The 23877-nt window shown below is 29.0% G+C and overlaps 2 protein-coding genes across 2 annotated transcripts; both read left to right on the plus strand.

The window, feature by feature from the left end:
• The first annotated feature begins 4620 nt into the window (after positions 1–4620).
• On the plus strand, positions 4621–19404 carry LOC111639661. Its single transcript, XM_023385575.1, has 7 exons — positions 4621–4714; positions 9186–9305; positions 15173–15248; positions 15366–15493; positions 15775–15834; positions 17937–18012; positions 19251–19404. The coding sequence occupies exons 1-7, from the start codon at positions 4621–4623 to the stop codon at positions 19402–19404; spliced, it is 708 nt and encodes a 235-aa protein (XP_023241343.1).
• Positions 19405–20248: 844 nt separating this feature from the next.
• Positions 20249–23597, plus strand: LOC111639657. The gene is made up of 4 exons (XM_023385570.1): positions 20249–20374; positions 20658–20717; positions 22130–22205; positions 23444–23597. The coding sequence occupies exons 1-4, from the start codon at positions 20302–20304 to the stop codon at positions 23595–23597; spliced, it is 363 nt and encodes a 120-aa protein (XP_023241338.1). The 5' UTR covers positions 20249–20301.
• The last annotated feature ends 280 nt before the right edge of the window (positions 23598–23877 follow it).

Consider the following 23877-nt stretch of genomic DNA (forward strand, 5'->3'; position numbering starts at 1 on the left):
TTTAATTAAAATCGTAATTTAATGATCGTCCTTTTGAAAACAGAAATTTATTAAAGTTTCGTACAATACCATTCGGAACAGAATTTATAATATTTAATAACTTGCAAATTTTTCTAACTTAATCATCGTCAGTTTTTTTTTCGTGATCATGGTTATTTTAAGACAAGATAGAAGATTTCGGAATAGATGTTTCGTACTTTGACGAAGAATTTAACACGAAAGTAAAATAAGAGAAATATAGAAAAATTGTGCTTTAAAAAAGCGACAATCTTAAGAAACAAAAGTTTATTTAAAAATTTAACATTATTATTCACATTTTTTGTCGAATTTTCAACTACATTTCTATCTTTATTTTTAACCATGAGTCGATAAACCATCGTCTATTATCTACTCTTTCTACGGAAAATTTTTAATACATTATTTTCTAGGCTAAACAAAACTGAAGGAGTTTATTTTCAAATTTTGGAATAAAAAAAATAAAAAAAAAAAACCGGACACTTATCGATACAATAATAATTCATAAAATATTTCCATAAATTCGAATACTTTTGTGAATGAAACGAGAAATAATGTAAGAGAGGCGCGAAAATAATGGTAAAAGTTGACACAAAAAATTGGAAAATGTTCTTATGAAATTGTAACAAAATATTTGTCAAAATAAAGTAAGACACTCGAAATTTTACTCAGATCTTTCGAAAACTTGCCTGTCCGTAGGAAATTTCTACGTTAAAAAGAATTCAACGCGTCAAAAATTCGTTAGATAAATATTAAGTCATTAACCGTGTAATTTTCTTCTACTTAACCAAACAAATAAATTTTCTTTACCAATGACTAAATAAAATTATACATTTATCGAATAGGTCGTTACGTAACGAAATTTTTGGGGGTTATTCGGAACGTATCCGTCGTCGCATCGGCGGTTACGTAAATTCCGACGATTATCGACGGTCCAATCCGGTACTCGATTTCGATAAGACGTAAGAAAAGGATATTATAAAGCCGAGCTTAGGAATGACTTGATGGGAAGTAGAATTGAGGAAGCATGCCTTTAGGATTACGCCGTGTTGTGATTTACTTTATCGTCGCTTGTTTGGTGCAAGCGAATAGTGCGGCTAAAACGTAAGTCTTTTCTCGTTTCTTTTCGTCCTTTTACTTTTTGGTATAACTACACATTTGTATATTAATTTGGGATCGGCGGCATTCCGAAAAATAAAGTATTAAAAAATATACAAAAAATTAGTCTATTACACTAAAAACTATCATTTAATCAAAATCGTTTCTACAAGTAGTCTATAAAAACTCATTATATTAGCGTTTTTCTTAACGATCCGTAATTAAATGTCTTAAAAGAAAATTATATGATAGATTTGATCCTCCTCATAATATTTCCGACTGAATGGGCAGAAGAAAAGAAACTTTCGTTGAACTTTTTGGACTGGGAATAGGAAAAAACAGCGATCTACAATGGAATCCGATAATCTGGGATGTTTGATCCAGAAAAAATCTTTCTTACTACTTAATTTTCAAGAGGTTGTCATACGTTTCATATTTTTTTTAAGCTTTGATCCTCTTATCTAATTTCGAAACTTGAGCGGTTTAGAACTCGCTGTAATTGTAAAACTGAATTAGCCTAATTGGATGCTTTAAATCTATGCTAATGCCATTCTCTAATTGCGTGCATCGTGTAAATAGAGATATGTTTATTATTATAAACTAACTGGAGTTCAATGATTTCATTAAAATTTTGCAAAAATCGATTACATACGGTAAAAGAATAAATAAGGTGAAAAAATTCGAGAAATTGGTATTTATTTAATAAATATTTAGACATTGATAGCTGTAACTTATTTCCTGATATTCGTATTCTGTTCATCAAATATTCATAAGTTTATGAATTCGCTCTTGAGCTTGATAATTTTTTACGTGCTAATAAGATATTATTACATAAGTGCTCATTAACTCTAAAAATCTAGTTTAGTTGAAGTAAAATGCTCGTCGTGTTTTCTCTGTTATCGTTCGGGTTCTATTTTCTTTTCCGGGATGCTCCTATACTTTTAGAACAAAATATTGTGTTATAGCTCGAAATAATCGTGCCGGAATCTTTCAATAAATAAATTCATTGAATTGATTTATTAAAACACTATATACTGTATTTAAATGAGGACGTTGTTTGTTCCCAATGCACTCCTAAACTGTTCGACTAATTGTTATAAAACTCGGTAATTACGTTAACATACTTCTAACGTAGATAATACATTCCACCCCAACTTAGTACATACATTCCATCCCAAAATTTTGATATAATTTCTATATATCAGTTAATATCTGCCTACTGTACAGTACAGCTTTACATGTATATCGTCATCTGTTGGCAAAAAATTTAAAATAATAAATTAAATATAATTCATACAAAAAAGATATAATTTTTTAAAAAGGGCAAATATTTTATTCACTTGATAACTGGGACAATGATATAACGCAAAATAGACGAACTATATTATTACTGCGATGGGTAGCCCATAGCACTCACGTGCGTCGAGTCGAAAATAGGCTACACAGTGTAACCTACACTGTGAAAATCGTAGAATAATATAATATTTGGCTTTTATATTTGGTTTTTCACATCTAATAACTCGGATATTTTCCTCTTATAAATCCGGACAACGCCGGATGTAAGGAGCTAGTTAATTATAAATATAAATAAAGGGAAATAATGTTTTGATCAAAATGGTGAAATTATTAGTAATCGTTAATAAAGAATTAAAAACATCCTTTCAAAATATTAAAAAAAAAAAAAAAAAAAATTGATCTTTTATCTCTCGTGCATCAAGATATTTTACATCATTGGAATGTTAACTAAGCAATCGTTCGTTAGGACGATTCACTATTATCGAAATGAAAATACTTTTCGCACGTATGAATTAATTTAAAAAGTTTTTTGCTTTAAATATATTTTTTAACTTGGAATTATTAATCTTTTGTATTTAAATAATTATCTATATTGCAAACGCATGTAAGTATACATACTGTAAACACATAGACTACAAAAGCAAGTGTCTTACGAAATTTATAAAGCATTAGAGAAAATACCAATGACTATTTCTAATTCGTAATAATAAATTATAGTTCTAAGTATTGTCTAGTTCTAATATTTTTCTTATTTTATTTCTATAATTACTAAATTATCTTTCTTGGGCATTTGTGTCCTTTGTGATTCTTTCTAAAAATTTCTGATAACTGAAATTTATTTTCATCCAGCTTTATTCTCTGCAACAGATATAACGACACGACTGTTTAAAACACTTCATAACGAATTTCGACGTTGGCTTTTTCAGTTTCGCTTAAATTTTAGTAAAATTTTTACCTGGTAGATACGCAAAACATCTTACCGTTTGTTTTAATGGCAATTTTTAGTTTTTCGACCACATCTCGAAGAACTAAGCCACGGCAGAGACTATAGAGTGAAGTCGTCGCTAACTGATAAAGACGACATGCACAAATCTTTAAACTTACGATAAAAACCTCGCGTAAGAATATTACAGTCTGTTTTACTTTAATAAAACAAATTATAAAAACGTAATTTAATCACTTATTAAACTGTCAATTACAATTTCAAAGCCCAGTACCTCTATTTTGATAGCATAGATAGAGTTACTGAGTATTTGTAGTTGAGAAACATTTCTTGCAATATAGTACATAGCTCTTACTAATTAACTCTGCTTTTCTCTGATTGGTTACGAGTTTGGCTTAAATCTTAATTGAAAAAAAATCGGGCATCGGAAAATATTGACAAACTATTTTTGTTAAGGGATGTCAAAAACGCTTTATTTATCCGTAATACAGGTATTTACTGTACTTGCTATTGTATTAATAAAATACCGTACTCCATTAAAACCTGTTACTGTTTACTGTACAGGAACCACCAGGGCCTATAGTTCATATAGGCGAACTAGGCGATAGCCTAGGGCGTTTGAATTCGGGTGGGGCGGCATGACGAAAGTACATGCATAAATTACAATGAATAATGAAAAAATAAATGTTTTTGATCTCTATTCTTTCTCACGTATTTACCCGTGAGTCGCCATTTTGAAAGTAGCGCCATAGTCTCACGATCGCGATATTGTGTGCTGCATATTGGATAAAAATTAGATACTCTATTTTACATCGGTGTTTTATATTGTTGCGAATTTTTTTTAAATGGGGCGACGTCAAAGTCATTTGCCTAGGGCGTTGAGTTTGCTCGGGCTGGCAGTGAGAACCACTATATCTCGAAACCTGTGTATCTCCAACCTTTTTCTCATTGCTTTGAAATTCGAGATAGACAGGTTCAACTTTATATTCAAAAGCTACATGATTAATTATTTAAATTATAAAAATCTATCTATTGCCGCAACAAATAAATTAAGTTAACCATTTAGCGCAATAGTTTCGTAACTACATTCGTCTGAAATTGCTTTAATGCTAGATATTTTATGTTTAATGTTTTATTTTACCAAACGCTCTGCCAAACAATTACTAATAATTATCAATTAATATTTTAAACTGAGATTTGAAATAATCGAACATATTTTTCTCACGTTTCAATTTAGAATTAAGTTATAAACAATATTTGTTAATATAATGAATTTCGGAGATCTAACTAACCGAAATATTTGTTTTTATAGAAAAAAAGGTGGAAAAACTGTATCTCACCAATCTGGAGGAGCTTTCAGAGGTAAATTTTATTTAATTTGATAATTTTTTAACACATTTTCGATACGACGAGGAATAATGTTCTCCAGAAAAATTATTTAAATATTTGTATTTTTGAAACAATGGATTTTGAACCTTTTTTAGTATAACAAAAATCATAATGAATAATTTATACTTGAATTGCATATAACGCATTTTTCTGAAATTCATTTAAGATAAATTTCCATTTTTTCATTTATTTTTTCCCAATGCAATTTTCGACGTTCGTTTTTATCATTTCTATTGTGATTACGATATAGACTACATTATAAAACTACACGTAGAAAATTTTGTTGTATCTCATATAACCGCTTGACATTTAATTTAAATTCAAATATACTTACATTTATATTTAAATAATTTAATTATTGTTAATTCTTCACTAAATTTTAAATAAATTAATTAACAAAGATATAAAATTTCAATTAAAAATGGCAAAAATTTTTACCAAGTTATAAAATAGAATTTAAATAATTTAATATATCTAATAAAAAGAACCTTTATTATCAATGAATTATCTTGTCATCGATGTAAATATATATATATATCGATGTAAATAAATAGATATGTGTATTAATTTAAATCGTAAATATGAGAATCGCATAGAATTCTAATCTGGAATTCTAAAACAAAGAGATAAGTTTATAACAGTGGTTCTCAAACTATAGGGCGTGGCCATAGTGGAGCGCGAGCTCCATTCTAAATCAATGGGAAATTACAGTTGTAGTTGTAATTACATTATTACAATGTATGCGGCCGTATGGCAAAATGATTAAGGCGGCGGCCAAATGGTTAAGATGGAAGCCTACCGCTCTGGTGAATTCGGAAGCGAATCTTGGTGGGTCGAAAAACCCAACAATTCTTTGGTGTGCTCCTTTCTGGATATGTCGGGCCCTGTCCCTCACCACCCGGCTGCCCCATTGTGGACTTGGCCGAAACCATAATGAGCTCGCTAAAAGAGACTCTCTTAGTGCCCAGATAGCAAAAAAAGTTTTAAAAATCTTATACTGGCTTATAGTAATCTATAAGCCAGTATAAGATTTTAAAACTTTTTTTGTAATATATAATATATATGTAATATAATGTAATATATATAATATAAAAATATAATACATTACATGAAATCAGTTTTTAACACTGTTTTATAAACTGGTATTATATCAATAATAACATGAAATATGTTAACATTGATATAATACCAGTTTATAAAAACAGACCAATTAAAATATTCCAAGTTCCATAACAAGGTAAGGAATGTAAATATGTTTATTACGTTAATGTCTACTTAGGACTTATTATACTGTTGTTCTATTTCTGCAGTATAATAAATCCTAATAATATGATAAGTCCTAAATAGACAATAATATAAAAAAATATAGTAAATAATAACATAAAGGCAATTGAATTAATGTAAATGTGTCTCTGGGATATCTTTATTAATTTTTTTAGTCAACCAATTTCTGATTAAACTTGCGTAATCAAATCGGAAGCCTGCGTTGGTATAAAATCCACAGCAATATCTGTAACGTTCAGACCGCATAAAATTTATTGAAGTTTGCGAAAATACAAAACTTCTGGTGATGCGTAATTTTTTATAAGCCGACACTAACTCTTGTCCCATAGGTTAAATTAACGAACTTCTACTGTGATAATTTTTAGGATAAAAGAAAAGAGGAGGCTGCGTTTGAGAGAATCATTGCGATGCTTTACATAGCTAAATCCTGTAAAAACGCAATCTACGGTAAAGAAACATTTTTGATGATTCTCGTGGCGATTTATTCGTCGATTGACGGTTCTGAGTAGAAACGTTTTATTTCCAATTTAGGAATTGCGTAACAGTTTTTGAGCCACTTTTGAGTTCCTTCCTTCTTGTTGTGTGCGATGATGTACTGTACAGGTACAGTACTTTTGATAAACTTCCTCTCTTTTAATTCTATGCATAGTGGATTACATGGTTTATAGTGTTTTAATTTAATTACATTTTATAAATCTCCACACCGAAGAAATAATTACAGTTCTGTGAACATTTTCTAACTGATAGTTTATTTACATGACTAGTAAGTAGACTTATAAGAACAAGTTCATATGCCACTAACACCACTAAAAAGGTCCACATAAACCAGGGGTGTCCAACCTTTTCGTTCCTTTGGGCCACATTGGAAGACGTCATGGAGTTTTGGGCCACAAGTATAGGCCTATATAATATATTTGTGACCCAATCCTTAAATATACAAGTATATTTAAGGATTAGCAAGGATTATAGTAATAAGTATTAAAACTTTATCACGAAAAAGGATATTTTAAAAATTTACTTCTACAGACTCTTCCAATTTTTACTTAGAATTAAATAAATTCATCTATTATAAAGGAAACAGACAAAAATTTACTTGAAAAACACAAATATTTGTTCTATTCTGGTCTCTAATTAATAAAAAACGACAAAACACCATTTTAAAGTGCATTTTTATTCGACTAATATATTTATAAATAATATGTAACCTAGAAAGTAGCCAATGCGCAAAATGATAATTTTTACGCCAAACTAAAAAAAGGGTAGCCAAATTTGTCGCAGAGTAGCCAAATCTTGCAATGCTGGAAAGAATATTAAATAATGCTGGAGTTGGAACTTAAAGGATTATAGACCCAAATTTGAGAAAAAGTAGAGAAAGGCCGAAAGATAAAAGTAGTGAGGAAGATTGGAAAATTAAAGTCGATATTTGCATAACAAAAGTCTATTTAACCTTTTTCACCACTTTTTTTCTTTTGGCCTTTCTCTCCTTTTTTCAAATTTGGGTCTATACTCCTTTGAGTCACAACTTCAGCTTTATTCAGTATTTCTTCGTCATTCACACATCTCCAGGTATTTGAAAATATTTCCTTTTCGCTCAAAAATTAAATATGTATAAAAGTTTACGGCTTTGTGAAACTTCTTTTTTGAGTTTATGCCGTCGAAATAAATAAATAAAACAAAAATAAAACAATTTTTTGGTTTTGTTTACACGTTTATTGGGCCGCATTGGAACTTGCCTTGGGCCGCATGCGGCCCGCGGGCCGCGGGTTGGACACCCCTGACATAAACGATGTCTCGACTCCTCTTTTCCTATCGTCTACAGTGGTGTAATTTTCGTGACCCTCCTTCCCCTTAAAACTATACAAATAATTAATAGACGATCATCTATGTAATAATATAAATTAAATTTCTATTATAATTCGATATTATTTTAATTATTTAATCGATAAACTTAAATTTTATATAATTAGAATTACAAAATAAATTTGAAGACAAAGTCCGTCCAAAAAAGGAATCACCATTTGTTCACTTTGTATTCCGGCATACAGAAACTTTGACGACCGACTTTTCTTTGTAGATTAGGCCTACTTGGCCGTCAAAATTAAAACGTCCTGTAAAAAACACAGAAAAATATCCAATCAAAAATACAAATTTCAAAATTGGAATTGGCGATATTACAGACGTCTTCTTTCTTTCTATCCTTATTACTTTTATTTTATTCCAACGTTGTTCATATGGAGTATGCAGCTCCTGAGGCTATGACTCCAAAGATACGATGATGGAACATCCGATGATGCGTCCATCTATCTTGATGCGTCCGATGTAGCCGGCCTTACGCGCACGGGACAATAATGACTTGGGTCTTTCAAGGGAAACTGGTCGCTATTTAGGAGTAACAGACGTGGAGTAAACTTGGAAAACTCCAAGTGGCCAGCCTGTCCGAGCGAGCGAGCGAGGCGCGAATCCAACTCCAGTATTCAGAGACAAAGACAAGGGCCACTGGTGGACCATCCTTACCGCTTGAGGATATTACAGCTTTATATCTACTAGAGAATAGGCGCTTGTAAATGTAGATTTTTAGCTGCCCCCTGATGACGAATCTTTGCAAAAAATTTTCATAAGTAGAATTTCGTCGGATGGCAATTATATAAAATAAATTTGAAGACAAATTTATTTTATATAATATATTTAAACTTATATTTTATTGCATATAAGATGCACCCCATATCAGATCAGAATATTTAGAAAAAAGTATTTAGCGTATTTAATTAAGCCATTACCGCGCCTTAGACATCATGTCTCGAAATTTTCTTTTTTAAACTATATTCTGGAAAAAACAAAGTAAAATTACAATGTGCACATTGATTTCGCAGGGGAAAGAGGTGTTCGAAAAAAGTCATTTATAATCAAAATTTACCATCAAAACATTCTACGTGAATACAGCAAATAATAATAATAATATGTTTTAAATGGATAATGCTTTGTTTAATTAGAGTTGAGCTAGTTAGATATTGCCTGCAGCTTACCTATTGGAGGCCGTTCAGGAATTCATTAGCCTATGGGAGATCGCAATTTCACTTAAAAGACATGCCAATTTTTTAAGATAAAAGCTGCGTCTTATATTTCGTAAAATACGGTACATATTCTTTTTTCGTGTGTACAGGTACATTTTTATGTGTGTATATTTTCACACGAATACCTTTACTTAATATATTATNGTCTTTTTCAGTTAAAGAAGATCAAACCGATGACAAACTCACTCAAGAAAATCTGGAACTGGAAGGTAAGACAAGACTATTTAGACCTTTTTAAAAATAAATTATTGAAATTTTTTAAAAATTGAAGTATAAATTTGATATAACGAAAGCCTCGTTACTCTAATTCGCGGATACGGTTACTTTTATTAGTATTTTTTCTTTTACTGTAGGTATTTCGAATTATGTTAATTTGCAATAATATAGAGTTGTTTTTTCTGCTTCTTTTTTTCCTTTATTATATTTCTCGATTTATCTATAGACCTGTAGGCCTATATAAAATTGAATTCACGTCTTTCTGACATTGTCTTTAAGTCTGTCCGTTTGTTCGAGTATCACATGATCCGATTTGTATGAAACTACATTCAGGATAGTCCTAAAAAGGATGTAGGCTACTTTCGAATTCATGTCTGATTGTCTGTCTGTCTTCGAGTATTCTATAACCTGAAAACGGCTAAATCCTTCTCAGATTATAGAATTTATTTAGATTGTTCGAAATAAGTCATTTATAATCAAAATTTTCTATCAAAATATTCTACATGAATATAGCAAATAATAATTATATGTTTTAATAATGCTTTGTTTAATTAGAGTTGAGCTAGTTAGATATTGCCTGTAGCTTACCTATTGGAGGCCGTTTAGGAATTCATTAGCCTATGGGAGATCGCAATTTCACTTATAAGACATGCCAATTTTTTAAGATAAAAGCTGCGTCTTATATTTCGTAAAATACGGTACATATTCTTTTTTTCGTGTGTACAGGTACTTTTTATGTGTGTATATTTTTACACTAATGCCTTTACTTAATATATTATTTTCCCGAACCGATACTTGGTACCTCATTTACTTTAATATGTATGTAATTCGAATAAAGTTACAATTATTTTAAAAATGCCAGATCTCGTCAATAGAAATTATAATTTACACGCAACTGATGGAACGTGGAAATCAAGTTGCGAAACTCCCGTCCATCACAAATACTCAATATTTGGACAAGAAAAGTAATTGTAATGGACAACTGAGATTTACAATCGTCTTGTTTATCGTGACATAAATCGTTAAGCCAGAGATAAGTGCCGAACGAATTTGTCAAGTAAAAATAAAAACTTTTGTTCGAAATGTTCGTCTTCCGAGTAAGTGGCATCAAAATAAGAAGAAAAAATAAATCTTTAACGCTAATTTAAACTGCAAGTGTCGTTGTTAAAAGTTTGTTTTCTCTTCGTTCTATTTAGAAACAATATAGTTTTCAATATTTTCGAGAACATTCGCTGTTTTTTCTTTTTATATTTAGTGCAGGTTGACCAATACGAATATATTATGTTTCTCTCATTTAAGATAGTTTAGTCAATAATTAATAGCTGTATTCCTTAGTATGCCTTCCATCAGAATTGGAAACTTAATTTTGAAAGTTATTAAGTATAAAAAAAGTTGTGAAATCTTAATAATGAAACAATTAAAACCATAGCTATTTTGAACTCGACGTAAAAGTATTTTGGAATTTAAAAATTGGATTAATATTTTATTCTAAAGCAGTGTTTCTCAACCTCTAACGAATCGTCACCCCCTTCAACTTAGTATTGCCCTCTTCAATAGAACGTTACGTAGTATCGCCCCTTCACTTCAAAATTCCGATGCCGAGGGCCAAGGCTAACGCTAAATTCGTACTGCGTTGAATAGACTAGTGACTAGTATAATGTTATTTGTTTAATTATTGTACGATATAACGAATAAAATATCTAATTATTCTTACTATAATGTTTTACTATATCGCCCAGAAAATTGTTTTTCCTCCCCCAAAATATAAATTGTTACTAATCGTCCCCTCAACATGGAAAAACGCCCACATGAGGGCGATATCGCCCCCGTCGAGAAACACTGTTCTAAAGAAACCAAGTAACAAATTGAGGACGTCTAGTTCTTGAGACCAAAAAGTCTAATAATAATACTTGCCAAAGTTAAAATTTTTGTTTATTTAAAGTTTTAGTTCAATTAAAGTTATATTTATGTTTAAATATGAACGAAAAGCATATTAATATTGTTTTCGCTTACATGTGTAGAGTTTTATAATTAAGTTACATTCATTATAATACAACCAATGTGTGTATTATACTTTAGTTCTGTGAAGAACATCGTTTCGAAAAATTGGACAGTCCCATTGTTTTCTATTGTTTCGCTGTCTAAAATTACGTAAAATAATACGTATCATTATTATCTTTAGTATCAAATTAGTAACACAGTTTATTTTATTAAAGACCATATGTAAAAATCATTCTCAATAACCAAAAATAAAAAAACCAGTAACTTACACAGAATAAGAACAATACAAACATTAGCAAAGTAAAGGAAATATGAGTAATAACTGGATTCACTACTAATTAGTACTGAGAACATATACTGTACTAGCAAATTATTTTATTTATTTATGAAAATTTGAATCAAAAAACCTACTAATATAGTTTCTATAGCTATTAAATATAAATTGCTATATATATAGCTATTTATTTGTAAAGTTTTGCTTCAAAATGAAAATGCGCAAAAGAAATTCAAAATTATACTTTTTCTTTTATGTTAAAGTCTTTTGGACAATTTCCAACAGCAAAAGTGAANAAAAGTAATTGTAATGGACAACAGAGATTTCTAATCGTCTTGCTTATCGTGACATAAATCGTTAAGCCAGAGATAAGTGCCGAACGAATTTGTCAAGTAAAAATAAAAACTTTTGTTCGAAATGTTCGTCTTCCGAGTGAGTGGCATCAAAATAAGAAGAAAAAATAAATCTTTAACGCTAATTTAAACTGCAAGTGTCGTTGTTAAAAGTTTGTTTTCTCTTCGTTCTATTTAGAAACAATATAGTTTTCAATATTTTCGAGAACATTCGCTGTTTTTTCTTTTTATATTTAGTGCAGGTTGACCAATACGAATATATTATGTTTCTCTCATTTAAGATAGTTTAGTCAATAATTAATAGCTGTATTCCTTAGTATGCCTTCCATCAGAATTGGAAACTTAATTTTGAAAGTTATTAAGTATAAAAAAAGTTGTGAAATCTTAATAATGAAACAATTAAAACCATAACTATTATGAACTCGACGTAAAAGTATTAATATTTTAGAATTTAAAAAATGGCTTAATGCTTTATTCTAAAGAAACCAAGTAATAAATTGAAGACGTTTAGTTCTCGAGACCAAATAGTCTAATAATAATAATTGCAAAAGTTAAAATTTTTGTTTATTTAAAGTTCTAATCCGATAAAGTTCTATTTATGTATAAATATGAACGAAAAGCATATTAATATTGTTTTCGCCTAATATTATGTTTTTGCTTAAATGTGTAGAGTTTTATAATTAAATTACATTCATTATAATAGAACCAAAGTGGGTATTATACTTTAGTTATGTTAAGAACATCTGCGTTTCGAAAAATTAGACAATCCCATTGTTTTCTATTGTTTCGCTGTCTAAAATTACGTAAAATAATACGTATCATTATTATCTTTAGTATCAAATTAGTAACACAGTTTATTTTATTAAAGACCATATGTAAAAATCATTCTCAATAACCAAAAATAAAAAAACCAGTAACTTACACAGAATAAGAACAATACAAACATTAGCAAAGTAAAGGAAATATGAGTAATAACGCGATTCACTACTGATTAGTACTGAGAACATATACTGTACTAGCAAATTATTTTATTTATTTATGAAAATTTGAATCAAAAAACCTACTAATATAGTTTCTATAGCTATTAAATATAAATTGCTATATATATAGCTATTTATTTGTAAAGTTTTGCTTCAAAATGAAAATGCGCAAAAGAAATTCAAAATTATACTTTTTCTTTTATGTTAAAGTCTTTTGGACAATTTCCAACAGCAAAAGTGAAAAATAATGGCTAAACGAGTATCTAACGATTAATTTAAAGTTACATTTCCAGATCATTTGTTATAATTGAATAAAAATAAATAAATAAATAAACTTTCGAGTATAACTTGTATTCATAATAAGTACTTTTTTAATTATAGAACTAATTTATTGAAAAAAAATTTACTAAATATTCACAATGCTACATTAATAATTAAGATACTTACGATGTAAATTCTCTTAAAACTTTTATTGCAATATTTTTGTAGCCACCGAAAAGAAATGTCCGGAACTTGATAATCCGCGTAAAGGATATGTTAACTGTTTAAAAACTTCAAACACTATGTAAGTGCTCGATTCAATTGACCACAGATTTTATCAGATTGTGATAATAATTTGTTTTTGATTCGAACGAATAATAGTATTTTTTCGCTAAATTATTTTCCAACATTTTTTAGAGAATGCAATGGAACCTGCTATCCTGGTTACGCATTTTCTAATGGAATAACCTCGATGACGCTAACTTGCTCCTTTACTTCCGGAAAATGGTCTCCTCGTAGCGTCTTTCCTCCGTGCTACGAGATAGGACATTCGCTGTGTTTTTCTTTTTATATTTAGTGCAGGTTGACCAATACGAATATATTATGTTTCTCTCCTTTAAGACAGTTTACTCAATAATTAATAGCTGTATTTCTTAGTATGCCTTCCATTAGAATTGGAAACTTAATTTTGAAAGTTATTAAGTATAAAAAAAGATTGAAATCTTAATAATGAAACAATTAAAACCATAACTATTATGAACTCGACGTAAAAGTATTAATATTTTAGAATTTAAAAAATGGCTTAATGCTTTATTCTAAAGAAACCAAGTAATAAATTGAAGACGTTTAGTTCTCGAGACCAAATAGTCTAATAATAATAATTGCAAAAGTTAAAATTTTTGTTTATTTAAAGTTTTAGTCCGATAAAGTTCTATTTATGTATAAATATGAACGAAAAGCATATTAATATTGTTTTCGCCTAATATTATGTTTTTGCTTAAATGTGTAGAGTTTTATAATTAAATTACATTCATTATAATAGAACCAAAGTGGGTATTATACTTTAGTTATGTTAAGAACATCTGCGTTTCGAAAAATTAGACAATCCCATTGTTTTCTATTGTTTCGCTGTCTAAAATTACGTAAAATAATACGTATCATTATTATCTTTAGTATCAAATTAGTAACACAGTTTATTTTATTAAAGACCATATGTAAAAATCATTCTCAATAACCAAAAATAAAAAAACCAGTAACTTACACAGAATAAGAACAATACAAACATTAGCAAAGTAAAGGAAATATGAGTAATAACGCGATTCACTACTGATTAGTACTGAGAACATATACTGTACTAGCAAATTATTTTATTTATTTATGAAAATTTGAATCAAAAAACCTACTAATATAGTTTCTATAGCTATTAAATATAAATTGCTATATATATAGCTATTTATTTGTAAAGTTTTGCTTCAAAATGAAAATGCGCAAAAGAAATTCAAAATTATACTTTTTCTTTTATGTTAAAGTCTTTTGGACAATTTCCAACAGCAAAAGTGAAAAATAATGGCTAAACGAGTATCTAACGATTAATTTAAAGTTACATTTCCAGATCATTTGTTATAATTGAATAAAAATAAATAAATAAATAAACTTTCGAGTATAACTTGTATTCATAATAAGTAGAGGAGAAGGTGGTATTATGGAACACTGCGGGTATTATGGAACCACCCCATTTCGAACTGATAATAAAGGCGAACTGTAGCGGAATGTGGCTGAACTGAACTAGGCAGACATCCATAGCAAGGGGAAAACCCGTTTTACTTCAGTTAAACGGTTGTCCGTATTTAATCAGCAAATTTGTTTTTTTCAAAATTCNAATAATAAAATAAAATAAAGTATAAATATAAATAAATAAAATTTCGAGTACAACTTATTTTCTTCTTTTAAATGTAAATTCTCTTAAAACTTTTATTGCAATATTTTTGCAGCCATCGAAAATAGATGTCGGAAACCCAATCCTCCGCTCACCGGATATCTCTCTTGTTTAAATCGTTCTCACGCTTTGTAAGTCTTCGACTCAATTGACCGCAAATTTTATCAGTGATTGTGATAACAATTTGCTTGTTGATTCGAACGAATAATTGTATTTTTTGCGCTAAATTATTTTTCTAACTTTTTTAGAGAATGCACTGGAACCTGCATGCCCGATTACGCTTTTTCTAACGGAATAACCTCGATGACGCTAACTTGCTCCTTTACTTCCGGAAAATGGTCTCCTCGTAGCGTCTTTCCTCCGTGCTACGAGATAGGTACAAACCTTTCAATCCTTACTCACAATATTTTAATTTTGTACGGAATGTAATAATTTTCTGGCGTAATGATTCCTCGTATTTTTATAGTCTGTTTTTATATTTATTCATTTTTATAATAGAGTATAAGTGGAAATTTGAAAGCAATTCAAATGATTCGAATTAAAATATTTAATTTAAAAAATAATTCTAGATATTAAGAAAATCTAATTTACGTATGCTTCAATTGTTATTGCAGAAGAAAATATTTATTTTTTTAACGTTGTTCACATCTATTTCAGGCAATACTCCTAATAATGATAACGAAGAGAAACTCGACAATGAAGATACTAGAAATCCAAGTAAGCTACTTAGTAACCGATGCACGTCTTTGCAGGCTCTACTTCGAGTTAACTAAACAAATTTTGTTATTAATTAAAATAAATAATTAATCTGAATCTTTCGATAATTACATTTTAAATCATGATTTAATTTTCCTCGTAGAGTATCGACAGTTAAGAAAGTATTTAAATACTAGCAGACCCCGCCACGCGTTGTTGTGGCTCAAAATGTATCTATTATAAATTTATAACACTTCCCCGAGGGGGGGATTTTTCGAAAATTTCTTCTTAGTGTACATTCTGTTGACGTACCCTATTAAAACGCAAAAAACCGCATCTACAATAGTATAAATAGAAGCAGAGTTCTTTACGATAAGCCTTAATCCTAACCATCTCCCTTTAGTGGGGGGAATTTCGACATATATATTATATAAAAAACATGTGCGTATTCGAATGCAGCGTTGTGTCAAAATTTCAAAGGAATCGGTAGGAACAAACGAACATTACATTTTTATTTATATAGATAGATAGATGATGATCCGCTTTAGTTCATTTTCACAGAAAAGCATAATGCCTCACAGAAAAGCAAACTTAGGGCGTCGTACTCGTAGCGGTATCTGTTGGACATAAAAGCCTTAACCTAGATTATATATTTTAATTTATATGAATGTTTAACGGAATAATATACAGCCTATGTCCACCCTGAGGTTCCATTCTAAATATTGGTGAAAGAATTTTTGAAATCGGATGAGNCGAGTTAACTAAACAAATTTTGTTATTAATTAAAATAAATAATTAATCTGAATCTTTCGATAATTACATTTCAAATCATGATTTAATTTTCCTTGTAGAGAATCGACAGTTAAGAAAGTATTCAAATATTTTGCCGATTTAACTAAATGTCCATATAACATTTATTGGGGTCATTAATTTCAAAAAATTGTAGACCTATAAACTTCCACTGTCGTCTGTCTGTTTGTCTTCCCTTAGACTCGAAAATATGTTAGATATATGAAAGTCGAGACCAGATATGGAAAGCTTAGGGGCAACAGGCCCTGATTAACTATATAAGGAGTTCTGATATGCACCAGAAATCTCGTTATTTCAATTTAAAATTTTCCCCTGAATGGAGTTACATATTTGACCGGCACGACTCTATTGCTAGCAGGAAAGTATGATATACATGGGCAAGACACTACTAATTTGAGATGAAGAGCATATATTTTAAATTAAATAGATTAAAAATATGATAAAAATTGCAGTCCGGCATTGTAACAATGTCACAATAAATAATTGCTCGTTATATGAATGTAACCATTTTAAAAAATTTTCGCATTTAATAAAGACTTTTGTTAAATTCTGTAAAACAAATTAGTTTTAACCATATTCAATTTAAAGAAATTCTATTTCTCAATTTGTCTGTAAAGCGACTTGAATCTATACATTTGATACTATAATAATTATCACTAACGCGTACTGAACTACTATAAAACCTTACCAAAACTTTTACTACGAGTATATACATTATTCACTCTTAATTCTTGTAATTTTTAGCATTACCGTTGATCGAGCCGTAAAAAACGTTTTTTAATTCTGTCAGGTACATCTCGGGAGGGCAGGAGTGACTTTTTCCTTCCTGTATCAAAAATATATGCTTCTAAGTCTTTTTAGACTTACTGAAGCTATGCAGAAATCTATTCTCTGCGACTTCATAATTATAATACCTAAATATGATTGTTTTATTCAAACATTTTCGTTATCTTAAATATTTAAACTATTTAAAAAATTAGTAATATTTTTCTTTAATCGGCTGAAAAAGTTGTTTTTAACTTTGTCATTTTCATTTGTAATTTTTAAACGCCACAGTGTAATCAAACGAAAGGGGAAATGTTCTGTTTCTCAGTGACAACTCTACACACGTTTTGCTGTAATAATTGTATTACACTTTGTACAAGAACCTATACAGTATGAAAAATTAAATGTAGGCCTATTATCTGAAGAATTCTTTTAGCTTGTCGATTTTAACTTAGCTAACGCCATTGTCGGAAGTAGTTATTATTCTTTTTTAATATTGAAAAGCCGTATTCTATGCTGAAAGTGAAATAACCAAATCAATGTTTCAGATCCTCCTCCGATTTGCGAAAATCCGCCTCCGCCCAACAATGGAAATGTATTTTGCAACCCTAAACCGGATATGAAGTAAGTTTTGGCTTTCTTCGAAAATTTAAAATAAATATTGTTATAACAATTAATTTAAATTGGTCAATTTAAATAATGTTTCATAATTATTTATTTCGTTTAAATATTTTCCAAAATAGGCCTGTAGTAGGCTATATTTAGGCTAATATTTGTAAAAGTATTCGTCACTAACCTTTAATATCATTAGGTTTTAATTCGGAAACTTTAAAGTCTTTAAATATTAATTCTTCAGATTTAATTCACTTGGGGTGAATATATTAAATAACATTGTTATTAATCAACGAACCATTAGCAATCCTATTCATACAAAACGATATTAATTCTTCATTATATGCATTTTGGTCCTTAATGGCACTTTCCACCTTTGAGATCTTATTCTTCATCGCAATGTTTCCTCTCCAAATTCAAGATTTTAATAACCAAATCTTGATTGTATTCATCATATTCACTCGACGATTCCCTGTCTCTTCTAACTTATGATTAACAGATGATTCCAAGAAATTCCGAAGAGAATAATCATGACTTAGTCATGATGGGCAGTCTTTGCACCCGAATTTTCGTTTTAAAATAAGAGTCTACGGTTTTATTTTGGTACAATGGTTATTTGGTGATTTTTTTCTTCTTCCTAAAAAGGTAAACTCCAGATTATTTTTGACTCATTTGGAAGAATTCATGTAGTCATTACAAAAATTCACTTAAAGTTAGTTGACAAAATTTTGAGCCACAATATTGCTACAATGCTTATATAGTGCTACAGATTTCAGTGAAGGATCCAAATATAAATTCATCAACCTATAAAACTTATTATTTAAAAAGTACGATATAAGTCATTTTTTATAATGAAATTAAAAAAAAATATTCATTATAAAAAATTTCAATGCAAAAAGTGACTAATAAATTTTGCAAATCGATTTTACCAATTTATTTTTCTAGTTTTGAGTTTTGAAATATTTGACATCTGAAATATTTGGCATTCGAAAAATATAAAATATGTAACTATGACCGAGATAAATTAAACTAACGAAAAAATTAAAACTTGCTCGATGGTATTTACATTTTTAAAAATATTAAAATTTCCTGATAATTTTACATATATATATTTTTTTAACCTAACGAAAATATTTCTAACAAATTATACTAATAAATTTTAAAGTTGTTATTAAACATCTTTTAGTGTCCGTGTATATTTTATTTGTTCTATTTACATAATATTAAATGCTACAATTCTTTCTTTAAAGAGTTTGTAAAGCCTACTGTTCTCCAGGATATCATTTTCCGGATGGTTCCACCGAAATGATGACAGAATGTTTTACTCACAGTAATAAATGGATTCCTTACAACAAGTTTCCTTCTTGTACCGGTGCAGGCAAGTTTTTTTTTATTTATTTTTAAGAACGAAAAGCTACAAAACTGAAACAAAAGCGCAAAGTTTAATATAATTTTGATTTTACGAAACAAAAAAAAAACAAAAAAATAATAGTAATTTATTATTATTTGAAACTCATTAAATTTTTAAAAGACATTTTACATCAAGAATTTCTACAAAATTGCCATGTAAAATACTTCCAATTAAAGTCTAATAAAGACAAGAATAAAACTCGTTTTATCAGTTATAACGAAAGTTTTAAACATTAATGAAATTACTGTAAATTATATTACATAAATGAGTTTTCGAAGAGTGAAATATAGCAACATTAAATGTATTTATGCATAAAGTTAATTTATATCCCAAATAATTGTGAAGCTGAAAAACAATATTCATTACTTTATATTTCTTAAGTTATATATCGAAAATAACGAAAAAAGTACTTATATAACATAATCAATTATATATTTATATAACAAGATATATTTTTTAAACAAAAATCTCTTTTGCTATATAAATAGGCCTATATAAATGATTTTTTTAAACACTTTCCATCCTGTGGACGTTAAGAGGGCCTTTTTTTCTTCTTCTTCTTCCTTTATCAAGCCCATTATGGCTTTGGCTAGGCCACTATAGGTGCTGGGAAGTGTGGGACGGGGTCCAACGTATCGGAATAGATCACCTTCCCGAAATATTACGGGGACTTCACAAATAAGATGCAGAATGATACTTTTTTGTCCTTTTTTTGGGAAAAGTTGTGTCTTATATGCTGTAATATACTAATTTTATCAGATTGTGATAATAATTTGTTTTTGATTCGAACGAATAATAGTATTTTTTCGCTAAATTATTTTCCAACATTTTTTAGAGAATGCAATGGAACCTGCTATCCTGGTTACGCATTTTCTAATGGAATAACCTCGATGACGCTAACTTGCTCCTTTACTTCCGGAAAATGGTCTCCTCGTAGCGTCTTTCCTCCGTGCTACGAGATAGGTACAAACCTTTCAATCCTTACTCACAATATTTTAATTTTGTACGGAATGTAATAATTTTCTGGCGTAATGATTCCTCGTATTTTTATAGTCTGTTTTTATATTTATTCATTTTTATAATAGAGTATAAGTGGAAATTTGAAAGCAATTCAAATGATTCGAATTAAAATATTTAATTTAAAAAATAATTCTAGATATTAAGAAAATCTAATTTACGTACGCTTCAATTGTTATTGCAGAAGAAAATATTTATTTTTTCTTAACGTTGTTTACATCTATTTCAGGCAATACTCCTAATAATGATAACGAAGAGAAACTCGACAATGAAGATACTAGAAATCCAAGTAAGCTACTTAGTAACCGATGCACGTCTTTGCAGACTACTTCGAGTTAACTAAACAAATTTTGTTATTAATTAAAATAAATAATTAATCTGAATCTTTCGATAATTACATTTCAAATCATGATTTAATTTTCCTTGTAGAGAATCGACAGTTAAGAAAGTATTCAAATATTTTGCCGATTTAACTAAATGTCCATATAACATTTATTGGGGTCATTAATTTCAAAAAATTGTAGACCTATAAACTTCCACTGTCGTCTGTCTGTTTGTCTTCCCTTAGACTCGAAAATATGTTAGATATATGAAAGTCGAGACCAGATATGGAAAGCTTAGGGGCAACAGGCCCTGATTAACTATATAAGGAGTTCTGATATGCACCAGAAATCTCGTTATTTCAATTTAAAATTTTCCCCTGAATGGAGTTACATATTTGACCGGCACGACTCTATTGCTAGCAGGAAAGTATGATATACATGGGCAAGACACTACTAATTTGAGATGAAGAGCATATATTTTAAATTAAATAGATTAAAAATATGATAAAAATTGCAGTCCGGCATTGTAACAATGTCACAATAAATAATTGCTCGTTATATGAATGTAACCATTTTAAAAAATTTTCGCATTTAATAAAGACTTTTGTTAAATTCTGTAAAACAAATTAGTTTTAACCATATTCAATTTAAAGAAATTCTATTTCTCAATTTGTCTGTAAAGCGACTTGAATCTATACATTTGATACTATAATAATTATCACTAACGCGTACTGAACTACTATAAAACCTTACCAAAACTTTTACTACGAGTATATACATTATTCACTCTTAATTCTTGTAATTTTTAGCATTACCGTTGATCGAGCCGTAAAAAACGTTTTTTAATTCTGTCAGGTACATCTCGGGAGGGCAGGAGTGACTTTTTCCTTCCTGTATCAAAAATATATGCTTCTAAGTCTTTTTAGACTTACTGAAGCTATGCAGAAATCTATTCTCTGCGACTTCATAATTATAATACCTAAATATGATTGTTTTATTCAAACATTTTCGTTATCTTAAATATTTAAACTATTTAAAAAATTAGTAATATTTTTCTTTAATCGGCTGAAAAAGTTGTTTTTAACTTTGTCATTTTCATTTGTAATTTTTAAACGCCACAGTGTAATCAAACGAAAGGGGAAATGTTCTGTTTCTCAGTGACAACTCTACACACGTTTTGCTGTAATAATTGTATTACACTTTGTACAAGAACCTATACAGTATGAAAAATTAAATGTAGGCCTATTATCTGAAGAATTCTTTTAGCTTGTCGATTTTAACTTAGCTAACGCCATTGTCGGAAGTAGTTATTATTCTTTTTTAATATTGAAAAGCCGTATTCTATGCTGAAAGTGAAATAACCAAATCAATGTTTCAGATCCTCCTCCGATTTGCGAAAATCCGCCTCCGCCCAACAATGGAAATGTATTTTGCAACCCTAAACCGGATATGAAGTAAGTTTTGGCTTTCTTCGAAAATTTAAAATAAATATTGTTATAACAATTAATTTAAATTGGTCAATTTAAATAATGTTTCATAATTATTTATTTCGTTTAAATATTTTCCAAAATAGGCCTGTAGTAGGCTATATTTAGGCTAATATTTGTAAAAGTATTCGTCACTAACCTTTAATATCATTAGGTTTTAATTCGGAAACTTTAAAGTCTTTAAATATTAATTCTTCAGATTTAATTCACTTGGGGTGAATATATTAAATAACATTGTTATTAATCAACGAACCATTAGCAATCCTATTCATACAAAACGATATTAATTCTTCATTATATGCATTTTGGTCCTTAATGGCACTTTCCACCTTTGAGATCTTATTCTTCATCGCAATGTTTCCTCTCCAAATTCAAGATTTTAATAACCAAATCTTGATTGTATTCATCATATTCACTCGACGATTCCCTGTCTCTTCTAACTTATGATTAACAGATGATTCCAAGAAATTCCGAAGAGAATAATCATGACTTAGTCATGATGGGCAGTCTTTGCACCCGAATTTTCGTTTTAAAATAAGAGTCTACGGTTTTATTTTGGTACAATGGTTATTTGGTGATTTTTTTCTTCTTCCTAAAAAGGTAAACTCCAGATTATTTTTGACTCATTTGGAAGAATTCATGTAGTCATTACAAAAATTCACTTAAAGTTAGTTGACAAAATTTTGAGCCACAATATTGCTACAATGCTTATATAGTGCTACAGATTTCAGTGAAGGATCCAAATATAAATTCATCAACCTATAAAACTTATTATTTAAAAAGTACGATATAAGTCATTTTTTATAATGAAATTAAAAAAAAATATTCATTATAAAAAATTTCAATGCAAAAAGTGACTAATAAATTTTGCAAATCGATTTTACCAATTTATTTTTCTAGTTTTGAGTTTTGAAATATTTGACATCTGAAATATTTGGCATTCGAAAAATATAAAATATGTAACTATGACCGAGATAAATTAAACTAACGAAAAAATTAAAACTTGCTCGATGGTATTTACATTTTTAAAAATATTAAAATTTCCTGATAATTTTACATATATATATTTTTTTAACCTAACGAAAATATTTCTAACAAATTATACTAATAAATTTTAAAGTTGTTATTAAACATCTTTTAGTGTCCGTGTATATTTTATTTGTTCTATTTACATAATATTAAATGCTACAATTCTTTCTTTAAAGAGTTTGTAAAGCCTACTGTTCTCCAGGATATCATTTTCCGGATGGTTCCACCGAAATGATGACAGAATGTTTTACTCACAGTAATAAATGGATTCCTTACAACAAGTTTCCTTCTTGTACCGGTGCAGGCAAGTTTTTTTTTATTTATTTTTAAGAACGAAAAGCTACAAAACTGAAACAAAAGCGCAAAGTTTAATATAATTTTGATTTTACGAAACAAAAAAAAAACAAAAAAATAATAGTAATTTATTATTATTTGAAACTCATTAAATTTTTAAAAGATATTTTACATCAAGAATTTCTACAAAATTGCCATGTAAAATACTTCCAATTAAAGTCTAATAAAGACAAGAATAAAACTCGTTTTATCAGTTATAACGAAAGTTTTAAACATTAATGAAATTACTGTAAATTATATTACATAAATGAGTTTT

The sequence above is a fragment of the Centruroides sculpturatus genome, unplaced genomic scaffold, assembly GCF_000671375.1.
Source record: "Centruroides sculpturatus isolate CEXI.00-Female unplaced genomic scaffold, Cexi_2.0 scaffold1211, whole genome shotgun sequence".
Classification (NCBI taxonomy): domain Eukaryota; kingdom Metazoa; phylum Arthropoda; class Arachnida; order Scorpiones; family Buthidae; genus Centruroides; species Centruroides sculpturatus.